Source organism: Rhipicephalus microplus, unplaced genomic scaffold (assembly GCF_043290135.1).
Source record: "Rhipicephalus microplus isolate Deutch F79 unplaced genomic scaffold, USDA_Rmic scaffold_13, whole genome shotgun sequence".
Taxonomy (NCBI): Eukaryota; Metazoa; Arthropoda; class Arachnida; order Ixodida; family Ixodidae; genus Rhipicephalus; species Rhipicephalus microplus.
The window spans coordinates 10,445,001-10,469,046 of NW_027464586.1; the positions used below are offsets into that span (position 1 = coordinate 10,445,001).

The 24,046-nt window shown below is 45.5% G+C and overlaps 1 protein-coding gene across 4 annotated transcripts in view; it reads right to left on the reverse strand.

The window, feature by feature from the left end:
• egl (Egl_like_exo domain-containing protein) overlaps nucleotides 1–24,046 on the reverse strand; it is a 393,689-nt gene that overhangs the window by 236,139 nt on the left and 133,504 nt on the right. For all 4 annotated transcript variants that reach the window (XM_075882611.1, XM_075882614.1, XM_075882612.1 and 1 more), the window contains exon 4: nucleotides 19,064–19,279. In XM_075882611.1, coding sequence (XP_075738726.1) covers nucleotides 19,064–19,279 — 216 coding nt within the window. The remainder of the gene's footprint in view (nucleotides 1–19,063; nucleotides 19,280–24,046) is intronic.

Here is a 24,046-nt window from a genome sequence, read left to right on the forward strand (position 1 = left end):
CATGTATGTTTCATGATGTGAAACATAAATGTCCACGAGCCACTGCCTCAAAGTACACAAATAGTGGCAAGCATGTGGGAAGCTTTTCGGATAGCCATGGACGAAAAATGCTTTTGGCCATTGGCAAGGATGTTTGCATGTTGGCTACCACGACAGAGCTTGAGTTCGGTGTTTGTATCATGAGCAGTTATGCAGTTTTCTGCCAGTGAGCTGCAGCGCGCAGTTGCAGCCTCAAGGTTGAGTCCCTCTTGAGCTCTGTCCTCGTCAAGCTGGATTCGCTGGTGGTACAGGAAATCTGGCCGAAAGCAGCAATCAAAGCTGCACTCCATCCTGCACAGGACTTTTGCCTCATACCTTGGTGCTACTCCACTGCGCTTACCCGAAGGCACTCTACGGCTACGGACTATTTCTGCAGCTTTGTCCAGGCCTCACACACTGCTCAAGCCCTAATGGTCACCACCTAACTGTCGGCCTTGTTCTGGAACCTGTGGAATACCATTAGTCCACAGACTGCCAGTAATGATTGGGTCACCGGTGAAAATCTGGAGTGTTCCAATGCGAAGTGGCCCAGTTGGTCTGAGAGCTGTGCAAGGACACACATGAGTTTCTGTGTTTGTCGGCTAAATCGGATTCAATGTTTTGGAGACCACCGCAGCTAGCAAGGCATTCATAGTGCAGAGTGGTGGTACAGCGGTAGGACATAACTCGGGGCTAAGCACTATGAAGACATTAAGCTCGAAGTGTAGTTGCACGAGGGTACACCACAGCTGCTTGCGCTACACAACGATACGCACGTGGAGCCAGTGGCAATGTTAGACAAATAGGAAGTGGTGGTTGTGTTCGATGCAGTAGGATCCTCGCCAGAGAAGCACAGTGCGAAACTATTTTGCTTGCAGCATCAAGACATAAAATAGTTTTTTTTTCTCACTTTTTTCTGCGCTAATTAGTGCTTTTACCCAGTCACTTATTATATATGACGATGATGATGAAACACACTATATTTGGGTAAGTTGTGAAAATGCATATATGTACACGCGCTTATGTATGTAGTATGTATGCGCATATGTGAATAGCTATATGTATAAATAATTGTGTATATATGTGTTTATTGCTAAATATGCTCTGCTAAGCTGCTTTTATGTACTCCGATATGGACCGATCACTAGCCAATGTAGGCTAACGGTCCACATATCTTGTAATCTTTTCTTTGGTTTGTCAATAAAAATCAGATTGATAAAAAAAAACAGCACCGCTCAGCAGCTCAGGTGCCGTCGAGTCCCGAGAATGAGGTGCCACGGCAAGCGTTAGCAGTGAGCCCAGCCAACAAGAGCCCGCGCGCTGTCTTGATAGTATCGAGGTCCGCCCGGCGTTCCTTGAATGCTCACCCATTGCAGAGTTTAAAATGCTCGATCCATGTCAAGAGAAGCGCACGTAACATTCCCAAACCGTAGGAACCTGTGTACCTTTGCAGACAAAGGTGGTAGCTAGGTTCCTGCCGGGTCGTACCCTGGAACCACCAAAGAGACATTGACCCCGTCCATGGATGATTTGATAGGTAGCTGCAGCAGCAATTAGGTCGCGCGGTCCATGATCGAAAAAGTGTGGACCGTAATCTAAGAATGCAGGCACCTATGCTGCTGGCGACTCGCAAGCACATATAGCTTCAGCTTTAAGTTCGAGTGTCGTTGTAGGCTGCGCCATTGTAAAGAAAGAGACAATAGACAACGCTCGTACACTGAGCTGGCAGTTCACCTGCCACTTTTTCAACACTTTCCACGTGGCTGCCCGAACGCTATCATTCATACCTACCAAGCTCAAGGATTCTGAATTCGGGAGATTTCCGCGACGGGGGGACAGGGTGCGCTGAATTATTTGCTCCAATTTTTTTTTTCAGCACAAAGAAAAACCCTAAGGACAAACAAACAAAAAACATCGCCATGAACACGATGGGGTGGGGGTCTCAATCGCAGAACACACGAGGTTTCCCCACTAAGGTGAGAGTCTCAAAGGGTCAACACAGCTAGTAGAATCTATTTCGGTCAGAACAACTCACGTATGTTTTCCTGGGACACAAGTGAACAGTCGGGACGGCGCAGCTAGCTGTCGTAAAAGCACGGGTCGAAGCTTTGCTGACTAGATTCTTGTGACGAAAACGCCAAAACATGTCTGGCCCCCTTTTATTGTGATATCAATTACATGAACAGTCTATGCTGATTTTTTGCCATCGCTGCTGTCATTCACCAATTATGTATACGTATTTATATATATGAACACTCAACAAAGAAAAAAAATTGGCCCTGTACCTGCATGTTTCATTGCAAATGTCGCCAAAAGACTATAGTCTTGCATGTAGAGAGAAGGAATAAAATGTTTATTTGATGTTCTGCGCGAGAACATCAGTGAATTCTATTCTGGAAGCGCTGCGTTAAAAAGTTTCGATCCGTGCAGCGAAAGCGAACGAGCGCATCAAGGCACGTTAGACACGAGCTACATCTGGCAGTTATTTTCGAAAACGAAAGAAGGCATGCGCACTCGCAGAGGAAGATGCGCACCTGTCTTGGAGGCGATAAGGTGTAGAAGGCAAAGCGATGGGCCGGTGCCACCACTGTGTCGTCTTAGCAAAGCATTGGAAACACTTGCCTTTTTGAGCATTGCGTTGCACTGCCAGCGCAGCGTGATAAACGCTACGGTTCTTAGAAATACTTGTGTGTGCCTCCTCTAGCATAAAGGCACACATAAAAAACATCGAGGTGTTGTTATGGTGCCTCTGGTATGCACAATAATTGCTTTTTAATTGACAATCGCACAAGTATAAACGCTGAAAATTGAGCAATATCAGTGGGCGCTGCAAATGGGGTTGGCCGTTTGGGGTATCGTTTGGCGCTGTTAAAGAGATCGTTACCGCGGACAAACAGACAAATGTACAGGCAGATCGACAGAAAGACAGACAGACAGACCAAAATTTTGGCATCGAAGGTCCCCAAAAACGACTATCGTCTTTCAAAAAGCTGCCCGTGCTTGGGGCCCAGCTCATCGCGATGTGCCAACAAGCGCTTATCTCTCTCACACGTACTTTGCCCTGCGGATCGAAGAGGGAAAGAGGGGGAGGTTAAATGCTTTTGCGTGCGCGCTTATCCTTTGGTGGGGAGAATCGTGTGCCTTTGGCATTCACTGGAACGATCATGTTAGTTGCCAGACTCACAAAGGTCACTCCGGTTTCTGCACAGGTCCCGTTTGTGAAAAGAGTGCGCTTTTCATACACAGCGAGGTATAACAACTGGGACACTTGTTAGTTTGTACTCATCTGTACCTGTGATTACGTATCGTGCGTCGTTTTTGCTTAAACAGCGCGTTACACGTAGAGTGGTAAATGTTGTTAGTTCGCTCTGGTCCTGTGTGTATTGTTTTCGTGCGTCATATTTGCATGAGCAGCGTGCTGCATGTTTCGATCTGCTTGCCGTTCTCAGCGTGACATTCTAAGTTGTTGCTGTCGCATTCATTGCTTCGCCCTTGCGGCGAAACTGCGATTTTTTTAGGTATTTACTGCCTTTAATTTACAGTTGCGTGCCCTCGGAGCTCGTAGATCGCTATCGCGCCGCCACGATAACGATTTCGTGCCCGACGGTTGCGGCAAACGGTAGTTCCTTTTACAATCTCCGTGCACTTGGCTGCCTACACGCCTTCAAAACTAAGTCTTTTTATGCCATCTATGATCGCATCTGCTCCAGTTTTGTCTGCAGCGTTTGTGGAAAGCAGTGTCGCTTTGACTAGTTGAGCGCACACTTTTGGGGTGTGTCAGTTACGTCGTAGCCATACATGATCATGTCAAGAGCGACCACGGTTTCATCCACAGCGATTGTGGCAACAGCATTAGCACGCACTGTAGAACACAGTGCATGTGCCGATCGCACGCGCACTTCTGAAGCTTCGAGTACGCTGCTCTCGACCTTCGTTTCACGATTTTCGTACTAAAGTTCGTATCACCCACCGTGATTAGCAAATGTGTTTAGAAAATACGAATTTAGGCTCAATGAACACAGTGGAATTCGGCTGGGTAATTTCGCAAATTCGTATCTGCCGCGGTTTCGCATCGCTGAGATTCTACTGCACAATTAGATAAATGCCTCTTAAACTCATTTATAATAAAATGGGATAGGCTTGAAAAGCCTGGAGCCCAATGAGCTGCTCTTTTTGTCAGTGCGGCCATATCACGCACAGAAATCTCAATTTCCGAGAAATTTTCATGACAACTGTACAAACGGAATACCCAGTCGAAATCCAGGGGTCCCCGGCCAATCCGGGAGACTTGACAGGTATGCGTCATTGTTGCTCATCACATAACAGAGGGTAAAATACACAAGCACAAGAGAAGGGACCAACACGTCTCATAGGACAAAATGCAGCAGAAAAAAAAGCATGAAGCGTGTAAACTTGGGCAAATTGCTACGACAAAACTGAATATACAAACAGCGCAACCTAGAAGCAGTTCAACATTGAAGTTAGAAGCATAAGCCTTGGAGCCGCAATCTAGCCGGCGCAGCAAACGATCAGCCCTGATAGCTTCTAATAGTTCCCTGCATCTCACCTTTTGTATTACCTGTTAATTCGAAAATCTGCTTAGGCAGACTCATCTCAGACACTTTTTATTTCTTCAGTGATCTTGATCAAAATGTGCAAGCTTTCTGCTGATTTCCAATATGCACTTACTTTTCCTGTAACTCATATTGTTCCTGAAAAAAACCTAAGTTCGCCCCCTATTGTTTGAGGCCACCATCGAAAAAGAAGTGCTAAATTAAAAGTGATATTTAAGATATGGCAACATAGGCTAATGTATAGAGATTAAAAGTATGCAAAAGTTTTCTGTTTGCCTTTTCTCGATTATTTTACAACAAAATGAACTTTTCATTTTCAAAAGCAGTTTTAATTGTCTCACAATTCTAATGAATATTTATTAAAAAAAAGCTTGTGCTCTAAATTCTGCTCCCACACTTGCATTCTATACACGTACAGGTTCCTACTGCAAAAAAAAAAAATTATTGTGCCTGCCCTAGCTGCATAGATATTGAAGCCTCAAAATTGAACAGTCGTAAATTTACTTTTCTGAGAAAAATAGAAAAAACTGCTAACACCCAGCTTCTTCAAAAAAACACTGATCACAGTTTGCATGTTTTGCAATGCTCATAAAAATGCTCATAAATTAGTAGTAGAGCTTCAGACACAGATGGTGGCAAATTATAAAGAAGCACTGAAGTTGACAAATCAAATTGACAAAGTTTAACTGTATTACAGTGTTCGAGTTCACTTAGAGATGAATTTAAATTATCATAAAATGAGGTTACTTTGTGACACGCACTCTGGTTTCTGTATTTTAAATCTCATGCCATGACCAGGCACCGCTGAAAAGCAGTAGGCCGCTCAAAAAGCTCGCCTGACATCCCAAGTAACCTAACGGCAGCTGGTTGAGGTTCTCTGGCTGCACAGTCACTCTAGACGCCGATATGTTGAATATTGTTCTGACGTGCATGCTTGAAGCACCGTGAATTTTGTGTGCTCGACTCGTCCCCACGGGACAAACAGCGAAAATTGGTATCTACTTGTGATTGCTATTATGTATAGCTAAAATAAACCGTAATATAAATTTAATCAAGTGATGTCTGTAAGAAAACTGAAATGTTGATACTTAGCGGGGTAACTTTGTGATATGCCAATTGTCGCAAAGTTACCCCAACAAGGGCAGTTTTTCCTCCAGTATCAGAGCTAGACGATCGAAGAAGGACAACAGCGCAGAAGAAACCAGTAACAGCGAATTGCCTTCAGATGGCGACAATAGAAGGTGGTCGGAAGAAGATACAGGTGTGTCCGAGGTACTCTCCGAAAGTCTTGACAACCTATCTGAAATGGACACTCCAGCACATCCGTGATGCCAAATACTAGCAACGTCTCGAAAGTCCATGGTGTGTGTTCCGGAGGGAGAACTTTAAAGAAGGATTACTTCGTCGTAGTAAACTTCGAACGACAGCTTCAAACATGACGGGTATATCATCAGCACTATAGAGAGGACCCAAAGAAATTGGAGATTGCCGAACCGCAAAGACACAATTTTGTACTCAAAAGAAGAAATTCTGCTTTCAATTGAATACCAATAGGCCAGTATTTTGAGATAAAAGATCTTGATGTTGCTAGAGCATAAACCAATTGTAGATAGCTCAAATGAACTTTTTACGGGGTAACCTTCTGCCAGCCTTTTTATCCCCAACAATATTCAGCCAAAAACAACATTGTCACAAAGTTGCCCCACATGATGGGGCAACATTGTAACCGCTTTTAACCTGAATATAGCTGTTTGTAGTAAAAATGCGGATTTGTAAAACATCCCAACCTGCGAGGGAAGGTTTTATAAACGTTGTGCCATTATTCATTTGTCTTTATGTTGATAATTCTCCAGCGAAGAAAAAGAAAACGTGTGAAACATTGTCACCAAGACACAGGGACGCAGGCACAAAACAGGGTGTTTACTTTCATAACCAAAGCCCAAAAGCACAAACACCAAAGCACGCGCCCGCAGAACTACTTCGTTATCCTCCTCAGAGGCTGGCCACTATAGTTGATAGCCTATCTTGTGTCGATTCCCTCCTTTCAAGAGAGACCGTCCCGGTCGATGAACTAAGATGTTAGAGATAACCATGGAAAAAGATGTTCACATCAACAAAAAAAATAAATAATCCCGCGCTGTTGTGGATAATAAGAAAAAAGTTCGAAGTGTTCATAACTCGCGGGCGTGGTACAGTTTCATCTGTACTACATGAACTACTTCTGGACGTGACCATCTTCGGTTTAAACTGGTATCAGAGCTTTGCGGAACTACCTCACAATTCAGGCCACTGAGGCAGCCCACAACTTTATAAGGGCCAAAGTAGCATCACAATAGCTTCTCCGAAAGCCCATGACGTTGAACTGGTGTCCACACCCATACATAGTCACCAGGTTGATAGTGGACGTTCCTTTGGCCTTGGTTGTAACGGCGAACATCGGTATCTTACTGCGTGCGAATGCAATTCCGTGCAAGCTGGCGGGCTTCCTCGGCTTTCTCAACGAAGTCGTCAATGCTGTCATTTCTGCTAGTGTCCTGGTCTACGGGCAGCATAGCGTCTAACGGTGTTGCGACGCGATGGCCATAAACAAGCTTGAATGGTGCTAGGTCTGTGGTCTCTCGCACAGCGTTATTATAAGCAAACATGACGTACAGCAAAATTTCATCCCATGTTTTGTGCTCTATATCAACATACATAGATAGCATGTCGGCTGGGGTTTTGTTTAGCCGCTCCATCAAGCCGTTTGTTTGGGGATGATAAGCTGTTGTTTTCCGGTGGTTGGTGTGCATCTCCTTGGCTTGGCGACTTCTTGCAATAACTCTGCCGTAAATGCTGCTCCGCGAACGGTTATGAGAACAGCAGGTGCGCCATGACGCAAAACAATGTCATGGACGAAGAATCTGGTGACTTCAACTGCAGTTCCCCTAGGCACAGTTTTGGTTTCTGCATAGTGAGTCAAATAGTCGGTTGCAACGATTATTCACTTATTTTCTGAGGATGACGTGGGAAATAGACCAAGAAAATGGTTCCACTTGCTTAAACGGTGCTCGAGATGGATCTAAAGGCTGGAGGAAGCCGGCAGGCTTTGTGAGTGGAACTTTACGCCTCTGACATTCATGGCAGGTGCGGACATAACGCTGAAGGGAGGAGCACAGCTGTGGCCAGTTGTACTTCAGTCGGATGCGCGCTAATGTCCTAGCAAAGCCTAAGTGACCGGCAGAAGGATCGTCGTGGCACGCCTGCAAAACTTCCTCACGCAGTGTCGTTGGAACGGCGAGGAAAAAAGACAGACCAACAAGCCCACATCGCCACTCTTGTTTCCAAGCTGCTCTCAAGATTTCTCTTGTAGAGAACATTGTTCTGCAGGCAATACGATGTTAATCCACGTGAGAGCCGGCGTGGGACGATGTCTTTTCCTTGAGGATGCTGGATGATAGGAAGTAGCTCAGTGTCCTCACGTTGAAGCTTAGCCAACCGCACCACATCGACGATGCCAAGAAACGGTAAATCTTGTTCAGTGTCAGATGACGTCGGGGAAATAGGAGCAAAAGAAAGGCAGTCAGCATCTGTATGCTTACGTCCCACATTGGTAGACCACCGTTATGTCGTACTCTTGAAGGCAGAGGCTCCAGCGGGCGAGGTGGCCTGATGGATCCCATATATTCGCAAGCCAACAGAGTAAATGGTAATCACTGACTGTTCGAAATGGCCGGCCGTATAGGTAGGGTCGAAACTTGCTAATAGCCCAAACGACTTCTAGGCACTCTTTTTCAATGGTAGAGTAGTTAACCTCCGGTTTTGTGAGACTGCGGCTCGCGTAAGCGATCACACGCTCTGTGCCATCCTGCCATAGAACTAGAATGGCTCCGATTCTTACGTTGCTGGCGTCCGTGTGAATCTCAGCGTCGGCAGTGTCATCAAAATGTGCCAGCAATGGAGCTGTCTGCAGTCGATTGCGTAGCTTTACGAAGGCATGTTGTTGTTCTTCCATTCATACGAAGGGCACATCTCGCCGTGTCAGTCTTGTAAGAGGTTCCGCAATTTTTGAAAATCCTATGACAAAACGACGGTAGTAGGCACAGAATTCGAGGAATCGCTGAACAGCATTCTTGTCTCCAGAACGAGAGAAATCAGCAACGGCAGCCAACTTCTCCGGATCTGGTCGAACACCCCCTAGGCTCACCACATGGCCAAGAAACTTGAGTTCTTGATAGCCAAAGTAGCACTTTTCGGGCTTGATAGTAAGGTTTGCTTTCCTTATTGCAGTGAGGACACTTTTTAGCCTTAAATGATGTTCGTCAAACGTGCTTCAAAACACATCATCATCTAAGTATACAAGACACGTCCGCCACTTTAGTCCAGCAAGTACTGTGTCTATCATGCGTTGAAATGTGGCGGGAGCGGAACAGAGACTGAAAGGCAGCACATTAAATTCGTAGAGCCCGTCCGAAGTCACGAACGTGGTTTTCTCATGCCCTCATTAACTTCAATTCGCCAGTACCCTGACATGAGATCTAATGATGTAAGGAACTGGGCATGGGGTAGACCGTCTAAGGCGTCATCAATCCGTGGCAGGAGGTAAACATCGTGTTTAGTGACTTCGTTTAGCCGTTGGTAGTCGACGCAGAAGCGTAGTGTGTTCTTTTTTCTTTACTAGGACAACAGGTGACGCCCACGGACTTGACGAGGGTTGAATGACGTCATCATTTAGCCTTTCTTGTACTTGACGTTTAATCATCTCTCTTTCCTTCGGGGACACACGGTATGAATGTTGACAAAGAGGCCACGCCGACTCCTCAGTAACAATGCAGTGTTTCGTAACGGTGGTACGTTGAACTTTCGATGCCGTGGAGAAGCAGTCCGAGAATTCCGTCACAAGGTTTAGCAGCCGCTCTTTTCATGAATATGGCAAGTCTGAATTAACGTGAATGCGGCTGTCGAGGTCAGCACAAGCTTTTGCATGCGGTGAAGGTGTATACAATGTGCCGACATTGGACAAGTCGGCGATTTCACTGAGGAAAGCGACAGTGGTGTCTCTAGGGACGTGCTAAAACTCATTGCTGAAGTTGGTCAGCAGAACTCGAGAGCGTTTATTCTCTAACCAAACAAGGCATCAGGCTATGCAAATGTTTTGTTTGAACAGCAGCGGGATATGTCCCTCTGCAATACCTTCATAGTCGTTGAATTCATCGAAAACGTTGCTGGTTACCAAGGTCAACATGCTACTCTTCAACAATAACGTGACGTCATCATTAAGAATTCTCAAAGCAATGATGTAACTGCCGTGAGGGTTGCGTGCTAAAGCGGGTGCGTAGACAACGTCACCTGCGACTCTTGCAAGTCAATCACGGCTCAGTTTTCATGCAGAAAGTCCAGTCCTAGAATCAGGTCCCTCGAGTAACTCGGCAGTATTACAAAATCTCCAAGATGCGTGAATCCGTGAATAGTGACTCGCACTGTGCACCGTCCCACCGGAGTGAGAAGATGGCTACCTGCCGTACGCATCTGCGACCCAGCCCACTAGGTTGAAACCTTCTTCAACCTGCAGGCAAGACCCACGCTCATAATGGAAGTGTCTGCTCCAGTGTCGATTAGCGCCATTACTTCTTCTTCGTCCACGGTTACCGCAATGTTCGATGTCACCACTCTTCGTACCACGTTTGACTGCGTCTATACATCTTTTTGCTGCCGTCGCTGTCCTCGTAGTGGAGGATCTTCCGTAGAGTCAGCGTCAGCGGCCTCACCTCCGGAGGTCGCTGAACTCAGTTTTCCAGACTTGCAGGACTGGGGGAACAGGGCCTCGGAGCGCCGCGTGAGTATGCTGGGCTCGGTGACCTGTAGCGAGCAGGCGACGACAAGCGGGGCTTATGCGACCGATGTTCGATACTGCGTCAATTCGAGATGAAGCTCTCTATTTCCAGTGATTGCTCGCCAGGTCGTGGACGAGGGGCATTAGGCGAAAATCCACCCAGACCCACACGGCAATATGAACATGTTCGGTAGACGTGTCCAGCTTCCCCGCAGTGGAAACAAAAGGGACTGTGGTCAGGTGTACGCCAGATGTCACTCTTCCTCAATCGTGCTTCGGCGATCAATGGCAGGCTGCGAGGACGGAAGCCTACCTCCATTTGCTGAGCGCGTCACTCATTGGAGTAAAACACACTGGGTGAACTGCACGATGGAGGACGTCGCACTGCTTTCGCGTGCTGCGAGGTGGTGTCTCCACCCACATTTTCTTTTTGCGCGCTCTCTCGCTTAACAAACGTCATGTCGCAGTAAGGGATTGTTTAGGGATTGTGAAATCGTACTTCACTAATATGTGAAAAAACAGTTTTACTCTTTAACGTCCCTTTAAATATGCTGTGCCGTTATTATGGCTTTTATTGTAACTAAGGCTCAGGCAAAAATTGTCGAGATGTCAGTAAACTTTGTGTTCTTTTGGTTGGTGTATCTTTTTGCGCTTTCACTGAGAAGCGACAGTTATGCACCACCTTTTTTTCCCACCTCTTCCTGTTCCCAGTAGTCAGCAGAAGGAGGGACTTTTAAGTTTTGATCAATGGTAATGCTCATTTTGGTGATGGACACACGGACTGCCATCAGTTTCCATGACCTGGCGAGGTTTTCCAGAAGGGTCTAATTCCATGACTTTTGCAGGTTGGTAGACACCCTATTCCTATTCCCTTTGAACCTGAAATTTACTCTTCATACAAGCCTAGTTTTCTCACACGCCATTTGTCTCTGCCCCTGACTTTCTTATTAAAGTTCAATGAACCTTAGGACAGCGTCGAAGCCTGCCCTTGCACTTCTTTCGAGTGCACCGCTGAGTCCACCCCGTCTGTGTCAATCAAGGGTTTATGGCACAGGGCCGTATGATCTTCTAACAATGAGCACAACAGTACTTGGTGCAAAACAAGCACGCACACTGAAGGCAACATACCAACACTCTCTATACAGCCATTTCTGTTTGGTTGTATAAGTTGAGCAGCCTAAATATATTTGCAACAATGACTCAGTAGGTTCAATGACAAGAAAGCTGTCTGTGTGTAAGAAAACTTGTACACACATCGGATAATGCTGCGCTGCCTACATCATTAGATGAGGACTTGGCTTATACAAAAAAGCCACACTTGTTTTCGCCGATTTGGAGCGTGCTGACTGACAAGAAACAGTCTGGTGTTTCCGCCTTACATATTCAGCACACATGCTCGTCCCCAAAATTGAACACTGGGTAAAGGAAACGCAGCATCAACTGGGAGTTCATGCGTGATGTGCATATTTGCTTAAGGGGGCAGACTGGTCTTGAACATTTTTTGCGTTTATTTCTTCAGTGATCTTGATCAAACTGCAAAGGATTATGTATTTTTTTGGCCGATTTCAAATATTTAATTAGTTTTCTTGTAACTTATATTGTTCCTGAGACAACTTGGGTTCGCCCCCCATTGTTTAAGGCCGCCATAGAAAATAAAGTGCTTAATTAAATGTGATACTTAAGATATACCAACATAAGACTTATGAGTCTAGATTGAAAGTATGCAAGCGTTTCTTGTTTTTAGGCCTTTCTTGGTTATTTTACAGCAAAATGAACTATCCATTTTTACAAGCAGTTGGAATTGTGTTACAATTTTGATGAGCAATTAATTTAAAAGGCTTGTGCTCTAAATTCTGCTCCCATACTTACGTTTTACATACTGCATACAAGTTTCCATTTCAAAAAGACGTTTTGTTGTACCTGCTCTAGCTGCAGAGATATTCCCGCATTCAACCTGCAGAGAAGAGCTCGCGCAGCAAGAAAGGAAGACAAAGTTCTTGCGCGGTCCTCTTTACGAGTGCCTTGCATGTAATTAAAGTGAGCTCTCCTATATCTGACTTCTGTTGTGTCAGTGTCGTGACACTGGTAGAGGCGCTGGGTACATGTCCAGAATACCTTCCAACAGCCCGGGATCTACTTCACAAAGACTTTTACTCGTCGAAACACCCGTTCACCGTGCCAGCCGCCACCTGTTAGGCCTGAGCCCAGAGTTCGGTCCTTGGCCGGAAAACATGACCGTGCCCGTAAGCAGTAGCCCCATCATGACCAGCCCAAGCATGACACAGGTGACTGTTTTCCCCCCTAAAATTTCTCTGGACTTCCACGGCAACACTTGAGGACGCTGATGACTGGCTTGAGGAGTTCGAGCGCACAGACAATGTTAACGGGTGGAATCCCGCACAGAAGTTGGGATACATATATTTCCCTCTTCAGGACGGGGCTCGCACACGGTTCACGAATCGTGTGTGGTCAACCTGGGACGAGTTCTAGCTGAAGTTCCTGGATACCTTCGCAAACACCGAAAGGCGAGAGCATGTACAGTGACCCCTCAAATCACGGATTCAAAAGCCAAACGAATCTGTTGCTATGTTTGTTGAGAACATGGCTCGTCTCTTCCATCGAGCTGATCCCGATATGTCCGAGAGCAGAAAGGTCAGCCCCCTCATGCACGGTGCTAAAGAACAGCTCTTTGCTAATCTTGCACGGAACCCACTTTCAAGAGCAGGCGAATTTTCGAAGGAGGCAACGGCCATCAAACGCGCACTACACCTACGCTACCGCCAATACGACCGCCCAAAGAACAGCGGACAAATTAGCGACCGTCGTGACTGTCACTGTAGTCACAGCGATTGCCTCGCCGCGGCACTCTATTGCCTAAGGTACTCATCAGCTGCTGACCTGCATGTCGCGGAATCGAATCACGGCTGCAGCGACTACATTTCCGCCTCCGTCGGAAATGCAGCCGCCGCAGCCGTGATTCAATTTTGCGACATGCGGGTCAGCAGCTGAGTACCTTAGCCACTAGACTGTCGAGGCGGGGCAATCGCCGTGACTACAGTGACACCTGACAAGCTTTCTTTGCATGAACTTATGGGCGAAATGATGCAAGAAGAGGTGAAGAAGCTCGCCGCCACACTAAGTGACCCCGCAATTGCATCAAGTCACAGAAGTTGTGCGCCAGAACATACGGCAAGTGCTTTCACTTCCCGAGCCGAACACTGACACAGTTAGGCCAACCTATGCCAATATTCTCTGTCAACAGCCATCTAAAGTGCCACCACCACAGCAGTACCACCAGCCACAGCCATTGACAGCGCCTTGGTAATACAGGGGAACTTTGACACCGACACGACTACCACTCCGCAAAAACCGACATATGGCGTACCCCTGACTACCAGCCTTTCTGCTTCCATTGTGGGGAAGCAGGCCACATCGTCCACTATTGTCCTTATTGCGTCGCCAGGTATCAAAGATTTTCGTCCACTACCCATTGGTGCCATTTCAAAAAAAGACGCAACGTTGATACGAGCACGATGATCCCGCAGGACGCTTCTCCTGGGTTCCGGTCTCGCTGGGTCGTGAATTGCCGAAGAGCAGCACAAAGAGCTGCACATTTCGCTGCACGTCAGTTCATCTGAAATGTGCAGCACAAAGAGCTGCACATTTCAGATGAACTGACGAAAGATAATATTGTTACCGCCGACATTACACTTCCAATTGACGGTCACGACGTGACGGTACTGGTCGACACTAGTACTGATTTTTAAATGAGTGTGAATCTGGCTGACAAGCTCAGTAAGATGAAAATGAAATGGACGAGACCGAAAACTAGAGGAGCTGGAGGCCAGCTACTGACGCCTACCTGAAAGTGTACCACAAGATTCAAGACAGGTGACTCATCATCCATCACCACTTTCGTTATTTTTTCTGAGGGTTGCAAACAGGCTAGCTTGGGCATAGATTTCTCGCGGGAGTACGGTGCCATATTAAATATACCAGACGGTGTACTGATCTTCTCAGCGAACCATAGCGCAGCACTGCAGTGCAAGTCCATGCACTTCATTGACAACGTGACAATACCATTGTTATCATGCCGTGTCGTTTTTGCCACGCACAATACTGGAGAAGGTGTCACCGAACAAGTATCGACCCTTTTACTCTCTCGAGGAATTGCTATTGCTAGAAGTCTCATCAGTTAAGTGTATGGGCAAGCAGCGGTCTTGTTGAGAAACTTCAGCAACGAGCGTTGACACATTACGGAGGGTACCACAGTTGCGTACTTCGACGAAATTGCAGAATTCCGTCAGTGCTTCGCAGTGCAACAAGCAGAGATGCCAGCCGTTAGAGCACCACCACCTGTTAACGTGAGCCCAGATTTATCGCGAGCACAGAGAAAGAATCTTCTAGATGTTCTCCTCCTGTTCAAAGATTGTTTCTGACCAACCTCGACGGTACATCAAACACCACTGACAAAGCACCAAACTATAACAGAAGAGACGGCAAGACCAATTCGACCAACGCGTGCCACCAAAAGAACTCGAAGCAATCCAAGAACGATTCCAAAAAAATCATACACGTTGACGTCATGCAGCCGTCAACAAGCCCTTGGGCATCACCAGTAGTGCTGGTTAAGATAAAAGCCGGCAGCTTACGCTTCTGTGTGGACTACCACAAGATGAACCGTGTGACAAAAAAAGACGTAACCGCATATCGACGATTCGCTTGCCAGGCTAAGGCATGCCCGCTTCTTCTCATCGGTGAGCACGAAAAGCGGATATTGGCAAAAAAAGGTCGATGATCGAGACAGAGAAAATACTGCTTTTGTAACGGGTGATGGGCTTTACGAAGTCATGCCCTTCGGATTATGTTCAGCGCCAGCAACATTTCAGACACTAAAAGATATCGTCCACTCAGGCCTTAAGTGGCCGACGTGTTTGGTATACTTCGAGGACGTCATTGTTTTCTCAGCAAAATTCGAGAAACATTTATGACGGCTGCTATTGGTATTTCGAGCAATACGGTCCGCCGGCCTGGCGCTGAAACCTGAGAAATGTCATTTTGGTTTCTGAGAACTCCAGTTCTTAGGACATGTTGTGAGCCATGAAGGTGTTCGCCCGGACCCCGTCAAGATTGATGCCGTCAGAAAACTTCCGGTGCCAACGAATAAGAAGGCAGTGAGACGTTTTCTTGGTCTCTGCGCCTACTACCACAAATTTATTGCCAATTTGTCGCACATAGCGTCGCCCTTAACACTTATAACGAGAGACGGTGTTCCCTTTGTAATGGGGCGTAGAATAACAAGTCCCATTTCACGATCTACGACAGTGCCTACAGACACCACCAGTGCTTGCTCACTTTGACGAGGACGCTCCTAGCATGATCCACACCGATGCCAGCAACGTAAGTTTAGGCGCTGTGCTGGTCCAGTGGCAAGACTCTGCCGAGCCAGGGATTGCATATCCAAGTAGGATGCTTTCCCGTGTAGAGTCCAATTATTCCACAAATAAAAACTAATGTCTTGATGTAGTAAGGGCAATTATGATGAAGTTTTGCCCATACCTCTACAGCCGTTCTTTCCATGTAGTCAGCGACCACCACTGGCTTTGCTGGCTGACTAACTTGGAGCACCCATCTGGTCGGCTAGCGCGCTGGAGCTTACACTTTCAAGAATTCTACATGACAGTCGTATCAGGACGGCAACACTCTGATGCCGATTGCTTATTCAGGCCACCTATAAAGCAAGACGATGTCCCAGAAGAGGATGACTTAGCATTTTGAGTAGTTGACCCAGTCAGCATTTCGTCTAGCAGAAAGAAGACAGCAAGTTTATTCCCTTAATATTTTCCTAATGATCAGTCTACAAGCGTTCGTAAGATATTTGCAAGGAGCCTGCCGTCATTCTTCTTGTGCAGAGGTGTCCTATATGACTTTTGCTCCTGCGGAAGGGCCCACTTACTTGTCATCCCGACATCTATTCGGGAGGAGATCCTGAGAGCTTGCCACGATGAGCCGACCTCCAGCCACCTCGAATGCACGCACACATTGGCCAGAATCCAACAAAAGTACTACTGATCGAAGCTACCAAGCACTGTAAAACATTACGTCTGCACGTGCCTCGATTGTCTACGATGAAAATATCCACCTTTAAAATGAGCCGAATTGTTGCAACCAGTTCAAGTGCTCCCCTTGCCTTTTGCTCAAACTGAAATAGACCTCCTTGGACTATTCCAGACTTCGGATGCTGGAAACAAGAAGGTAATTATTGCTACCGACTACTTTACTCGCTATGCAGAAACAAAGGCTTTATCAAGCGGCACCGCAGTAGAAGTGGCCCGATTCTTCATTGAATATATCGTTCTGAGGCATGGTAAGAAAGGAAGACAAAGCAAGAAAGGAAAACAAAGTTCTTGCCCCGTCCTCTTTACGAGCGCCTTGCATGTAATTAAAGTGAGCTCTCCTATATCCGACTTCTGCTGTGTCAGCATCGTGACAATATTGAGGCCTCAAAATTGAACAGTCGTAAATTTACTTTTTTGAGAGAAACGGGAAAAACTGAAAACACATAGTTGGTGCAGAAGACTGAGGCGCAAAAACATATCGTGAAGCAGGAAGAGCAGAAGAGAAGACAGGACAGTGCCAACTACCAACTTTTTAATGCAGTTTTGTCTTCTTTCCTGTGGTTTCCTAGGCGGTCATTAAACAATAGGTAGTTCGCGCTGTTCTGTCTTTTCTTCTGCTCTTCCTGCGTCACGATATGTTTTTGCGCCTCAGTCTTCTGCACCAAGTATGCACCAACTAGCCCAAAAACAAGTCCTTTTGAAAACACATAGCTTCTTCAAAAAGCAACAATCATGGTGCGCATGTTTTGCAACCCTCATAAAGATGCTCACAAATTTGTAGCAGAGCTTCCAACACAGGTACCAGCAAATTATAAAGAAGCCTCGAAGTCTATTCTTCATTTCTTGTAGGTTCTGCATGTTAACAGCACCAAGAATCTGGACAGTTAGAATGACATTACAAAAAATTACCACTTCCTGGTGTGTCAAAATTACTTGGAGAAAGCAAGATGTCAATGTCAGAAAAATACTTGCAGAAAATGTCAGAAAAATACTTTCAGAAACCAAATCTGTCAATTTTAAAAAGTGAATATTTTTGTCACTTTTTGGTCTCATAGACCAGTCTGCCCCCTTAATGTACACAACTTGTTTAAGCTAGCTGTGACCCTTTGTGTCAAAAAGGAAGCAAGCTACATTAGATGAGCTAAACCTTCTCCATGTCTTGACCTATTTGCAGTGTGCTGCGTGTAACTGTAACCAATCATTTTGATGAGGGAACTGTGGTGTTCGATGGATAGTTCAACAAGCCGCCCTTGAGCAGCAATGTCAAAAGTACTAGTGTTTTTTTCCTGAAACGAATACAACCAAAAAATACTTGTGCACACATTTGGAACCCACGACTTCATAGTACTTTTCATGTCATAATAGAAAGTGACTGACTATAGAATAATCAAATATTTAATTAAGTACTATTTACAATTAATGACTGACAACACACTGCTTCATTTCCTTTCTTGAATGTAATATTGAAGGCCTTGGAATTTCGCTATGTGAATTTGGCAGACATGTAGACACTGCATCTTAATTCGCACCTCAAGGGAATATTGCGCCCTGAAAAGTCAAGTGAAACCCAAGAAAGAGCCAAATAATCTGTTCCAGATACATTTCATAAACTTCATTGCAACACAGCAAAGGACATGAATGCCAGCCAGAAAGAAATGCACGACGACACAGTGCTACACGTGTACACACAAACGCAGTGCTTTGCGTTGCCTTATGTTTCTCCTTGGTTCCAGTGGGTGCGGTATATTTGAATAACAATGGCAGCACAATGAAATAGGACACAAAATGGTAACACTGGTGTCGATGACTTTGGTGGTGCTGCAATAACGTTCACGAAATGAACTGCTGCCAACAAGCCCATCTATCAATCCTTACTGGCTGTCCACGATAGTTGCTTTTGTTTAATGATCAACCATGAACTCGGTGTTTGGGATCCTTGACAGCAGGAGAACACTGAAAGGATTGAAAGAATACAAAATTTAGCTGCGAGATTTGTTCATGCCAAGTATTCCCACCACTTGAGCATATCAAGTGCAAAGGAAAGCCTTGGATGGAAGTCTCTGCAGCAACGCAGGCAATACTTACAGTTAAAATTTTTTCATAAAATATTTCATTAACACTGGCATTAATTAGGATTGTCATTTGTATATTTCTAATTACGTATCACCCAGCCTTGATCATGCCTATAAAATCAAGGAGATAAGATGTGCGACGAACTATTTAAGGATAGCTTTTTTTTCACCGAACAATTCGTGAGTGGAATAAGCTGCCTCAAGACATAGCCACCATTATATCCCCTGATGTATTTGCTTCCTCTCTGCAGGATACGCATCGTCAATAGCCCTAGGTATCCCCTGTGGCGTTTTTGCTTTTGTGTTTTATACGAAGTGTTCTTGCTGCTGTTGCTTTTTTTTTTGTGTAAATGGCTACTTACCGCTGTATCTGTACAAAGTATCTGATTTTGTTATGGCTATGCTAGTCTGTACCCCCCGACTGTAATGCCGAAAGGCGCTGTGGGTATTGTAATAAAGGAGAACACACACCTTGGTGATGACACGCACTCCTCGCAGCATATCACCCAAGGCCTGGTCCTGCTCACGTGCCGAGTTGACGCCAGCCATCTTGTGGTCCATAGCCGAGTTGTCAGCCACTGCCTTGAGGATGTGCGACTTGAGCCTCTGCTGGATGCTGCCACGTGAGGGTGCGGTGGCGGGTTCCGGTTGCGTCCTCTCAATCAGCGTCACCACACTGGCCTGAATCTGCATTTTTGAAGAGGCAAGCATCAACAAGAAGATTAGTCTATCGGGTTCCCAAACTTTTCAGCATTAGCAGAAACAGTTGGCTGAAATTCATGTTTGTCATGTCTCTTTTGTGCTTCTTTCAAACAGTTTCCCAGGTTATGAGAGATCCTTTAGTGGAGGGCCACAGATAATTTAAACCACCTGGTGTTTTGCCAGGCAAACTTGCCAGGCAAACTCTGGCAATTTTTTGAGGTCAATGAACCTCTACAAAATTTTCTGGCTATTTTCCTTTGCATGTTTCTGCCCTTTGTGCCAAATCACAGGCTGGAGAGATGTGCGAATTCTTTATAAGTGAATTTTATAAATTGCCCCGACTCTCCCAAGTGGCTTCCCACAATTATTGGCAACTTGTGCTCGTGACGTCATTTGTGGCAAAGCAACAAAAGTGATCAAACCAAGGCGCCATTGCATCGTCTGCTGTGTGCAAGGCAATGCATGTGGTTGGCCAACGCTTCCTTGTTTCAGCATGTGAATTTATGTTTGTTGTGAGCCTGTGCGCAATGGGTGGCAAGTGATGTAGCGGTGTGGCTTCACATGATTCGCCGTATCGAGCTTCGAGTGTTTCATGACTTGAAGTCACAAAACACTTAGAGCTAACAACTAACTTTCATCTAGATTTCAGTGTTTTAGCTGGCAGTGCCGGTTTACCACTAGTAAACAGCGATTATACTGTACCAGAAGAAGAGTGCAGATGGGTGAACATTTTGGTAATGTGCTATGTGTGCAGGATATCACATGAAAACTTTCTATAACATGTACAGGATGCATCTGAACTTGGCCTAGGACGTCGTGCAAAAGGTGTCTCGTACTTGGCTTATATCAAGTTCTTTTGCCTCGGCCAACATGATCTTAAATATCCATATTGCCAAACTAATGCACTCTTCCCATAGCAATATTAAGCAGGTTTAGTTAATCTCAGAAGTAGCATCTCACTCGATCATGACCTTAGAAGCTTGAGCTACCTGGACAGGTGGCGCCGTCTGACGGTAGAATGGGCAACCAGGCAAGAAAATGACTGTGTCCTGCTTTATTAAAAGGAATGGCGTTACTATTAGTTTGTTTCGGTGTGTGTCCAAATTGCAGCTGTCATTTTCTGACAGTTCCAAGAAACTTGTGCATGTAGCATGGCCTGTCACAGACAGGCAAGAAAATGACTGTGCCCTGCTTTATTAAAAAGGAATGGCGTTACTATTAGTTTGTCTCGATGTGTGTCCAAATTGCAGCTGTCATTTTCTGACAGTTCCAAGAAACTTGTGCATGTAGCATGGCCTGTCACAGACATGCTACAGCTGCTGTGGTTCGGTTTGGTTTGGGAAAACTTTATTGTGAAAGTCTGAAGGTGTGCGCCCCGGGCCGCTCCCACGATGGGACAGTAAGGCCAAGACCTAGCGCCGCATCGTGGGCCCTCTAGACAACCCAAAGTTGTGATATTATGTATAGACTCCGAAGACCGGAGTACCACATTCTGGACGATGCTGTATCAATGCCCCGTACCAAAGGGCACTTTGGAGCATGTTGTGTAAGGTGGCTAAACCGCCATATTTTGTACGCGAGTTGGTTAAATAAACTTCAGGGTAAAGCTTGTAGAGAAAGGCAGGCTTGAGTATGTTTATGTTTGAAGTAATCGCAATGTAAGTGGCTGCGCTCTATTTAGATTCCTATGAGGAGGTGGAAAGATTCTCCTATTCATAGCGAAATGTTGAGCAATTTCATTGTACGTAGTTGGCGGATCCCTATTTACGAAATCTCCAGTTCGACCCAAAGGTCCTCCATGGCCGCCAACAGCTAACCCTCGTGCCTTGGAGTAAGCCAACTCCTTGAGATTGAAAATCCCTCCGTCCATGTTTCCCATTAAGCCGGGAACCATTTACGGGTATGCTTTGTAAGCGACTTCTCACCGAGTATGATGCGTTCACTTTTTTATCTGAGCGTCTGCTCTTCGCCAGTTTCACGTGACTGACATGCCTTGTACGATTTCTGTTTCTGCCAACATCTACGTCAGACAGTACAGCTCAGTTGGGTTTTGGTGGTGCAATTTTTGCTTATTTAAAATTATTGTCCACTTTACAGAGTATTTCTGCTATCAGGTCCATGACAGGAGTGTCTCAGAAACATGAAATCAACAATAGTTTCATATGATTGAAAAATCGCTGGAGCTGGTCTTTACACAGAGACCCAGCTTCAGTTGCATATTTCCTTATTTTTGAGTAGATTTCAATAAAGCTTTTGCAGCTCACGTATTATTTGTCTTGATTTCAAGTATACCATTATTTTTTCTAGATCAACTTACTGTTTCGCGTATACTGTTAGATGCAAAACTTATTTCTAAACTGTGAGAGTGAGAAAGTCAATAACCTGGAATGTATGCAGCTAAACAAGAATGAATGTTCTAGGCCCGTTAGAACAAAAGTTATACAATGAACTCTCCATTGTGAGGTTTATTCAAACAAAGGCAGAGAGGTTGGCACCTGAGCGATAGTATGCTCTACTCTATGCAAGAGGAGAAGAATGAGGAAGAGAGTTACTGGATGACGATGGGGAGGTAAGGAGGTCAACAGTCCCGTCAGGTTGGCGCAGTGCTATAAAAGCGCATCCAGTCCTGTGGCCGCAGAACTTTCAGCTACCCAAATGTGGTGAGTAAGGGAGTCGCTAAATGGGCCCAGATGATCGGACACACTCAAGACAGCCTGATAAGACACTCTTTACATCGAACAAAAACAAGATGACACAACATCACGACGATAGAGTTAACCAGAGAAAGTGCATAAAAAGGTTCCTTTTATGTGCGAGCAAAGTCTACATTTTTACAGTCAATGCCCTTCACTCCACGACACCGAGTCTCGAAGACGGGACTTGCGCGCACCGTCATTGCAATGACCGTAGCACCGAGCAACGAGGCATAGAGTCCGAGGTGGTAGCGTCTATTGTGCAAACACGTCTTGTTGTGAGGCTATCTGGCTTGAGCTTGAAGAATCTGTGCCGCACCATGACATCATGCTGGCGTCCAGGTCACAGTCCACCAAGGCGGGCACCCTGAGCACAGAGTCCAAATCCCTGATGACAATCAAAGCCAGCCGTGCACAGCTCCACGCACCAGCTTTCTTTCTTCTCCCACTTCAATTGCGAGCTCAGGGTTTTACCCCTACGGCGCCCTCATCATCACACAAAGGAAACTGGTACATTAAACTGAAGGTTTACTACACTGAATATTTACAGAACAGCATAGGGCACAGCCAAAGTCAAGTCAAACATGCCAAATGCAATTTATTTTGAAAATAATTTTGCAATTTTCATCTGTACTGGCACAACACAAGAAGAGAGAAAGCTGCACAGAGTGTATACATTCCTGTACACTGCCTCTGGAACAGATTGTTGCTTTGACACCAAGTCTTGCAACTTCCTAATAGATCTTTCAGCCTCGACTAGAGACTCACATTTTGAACCTGCTTCAGCCATTACTTCTTCAGCACACATTACTTCTTTAGGTTTCTAATTACCATTAGAAATAATTTCCAAATATCACCACTCAACATAGGTACTAGGGCACACCTGGCTTATTCTCGTCTCCTGCCCAGCTTTTTGGGCCGTATGCATGAGCGATGCCGCACTACCGCCGATATATGGGCAAGATTAGGGCGGCACACACTGGCTACACCAGTGCAAAGAGCACGAAACTACCTTAATTTGATCGCAAAAATGACCCCTGATGACATGTTCATTTGACTGAAGTATCCACCGTTTAGAAGTTAGTTTAACGGAAAGATTTTAGCAAGGAATGCATAGAAAAACTGCTCAGTATTTTCTAAAAGTTAGTTTCAGATATTTGTTAAACCTGCATTCGTTTATGTTGAACATTGCCAGCTTGACCCTAGTTTGATTCTGCTTGACATCGCTCACTCTTGCAAATGTTCAATGTACCATAGCTTCTTTAGGAGCTTATTCCTTATGCTCGAGCCATAGCCGTTCGTTTTCATTGCTTTTGCTGGACCTACAGCTGTGCCCCTCATTGATTGCAAGGACACTCACTAGACGGCGCGCCGCATGCTGTAGTTTAATAGGAGGCCACTAGAGGGCAATGCCTGTATATAGTGCGCGCTCATGGCACGCGACAACTGGCAAGTTCATATAAATACAAGCGTCCTACTACCATCAGGGAAACTTGTATTGCAGTCTCGAACTTTCCATTACATATAACAATTCAGGATCCTTTGGCTTTGTACTTACCACTCAAAGGAAACATTTCCCTGAGCTTCAGGTCATATAAACAACAACAATCAGCGGAACCTTTTTCATCCGTCATATCATATGAAAATAAATTGTGCCCATCCTGCATCAACAGGTAAATAATAAAACATTGTGTACACACACTCACACCACACTTTTATTTACAAATACTGCTGTCTCAGTTTTTGAGACATTGCAGGAGTGGAATACAAATGTTCAAACAGTAAAACAAATTAACAGAATACATGACTACGCAACTCTTTTTCGAATTGCAGAGCATCGAGTCTGCGCAGAGACCCATCAAGCTCATTCCATAGATCCACGGTCCACGGAAAAAAGGAAAACTTAAAGCAGTCGAGACTAGCTCTAAAGGGCGTAATGTTTAAGGGATCAAATCGTCGGGTACGGCGCGCAGAAGCTGCAACAAAAGAAATGGGCGCTAGAACACCCAAGCCTGTGTGAACAGTCTTATGCAGGAGGATGATACGATCGCAAGTGCGC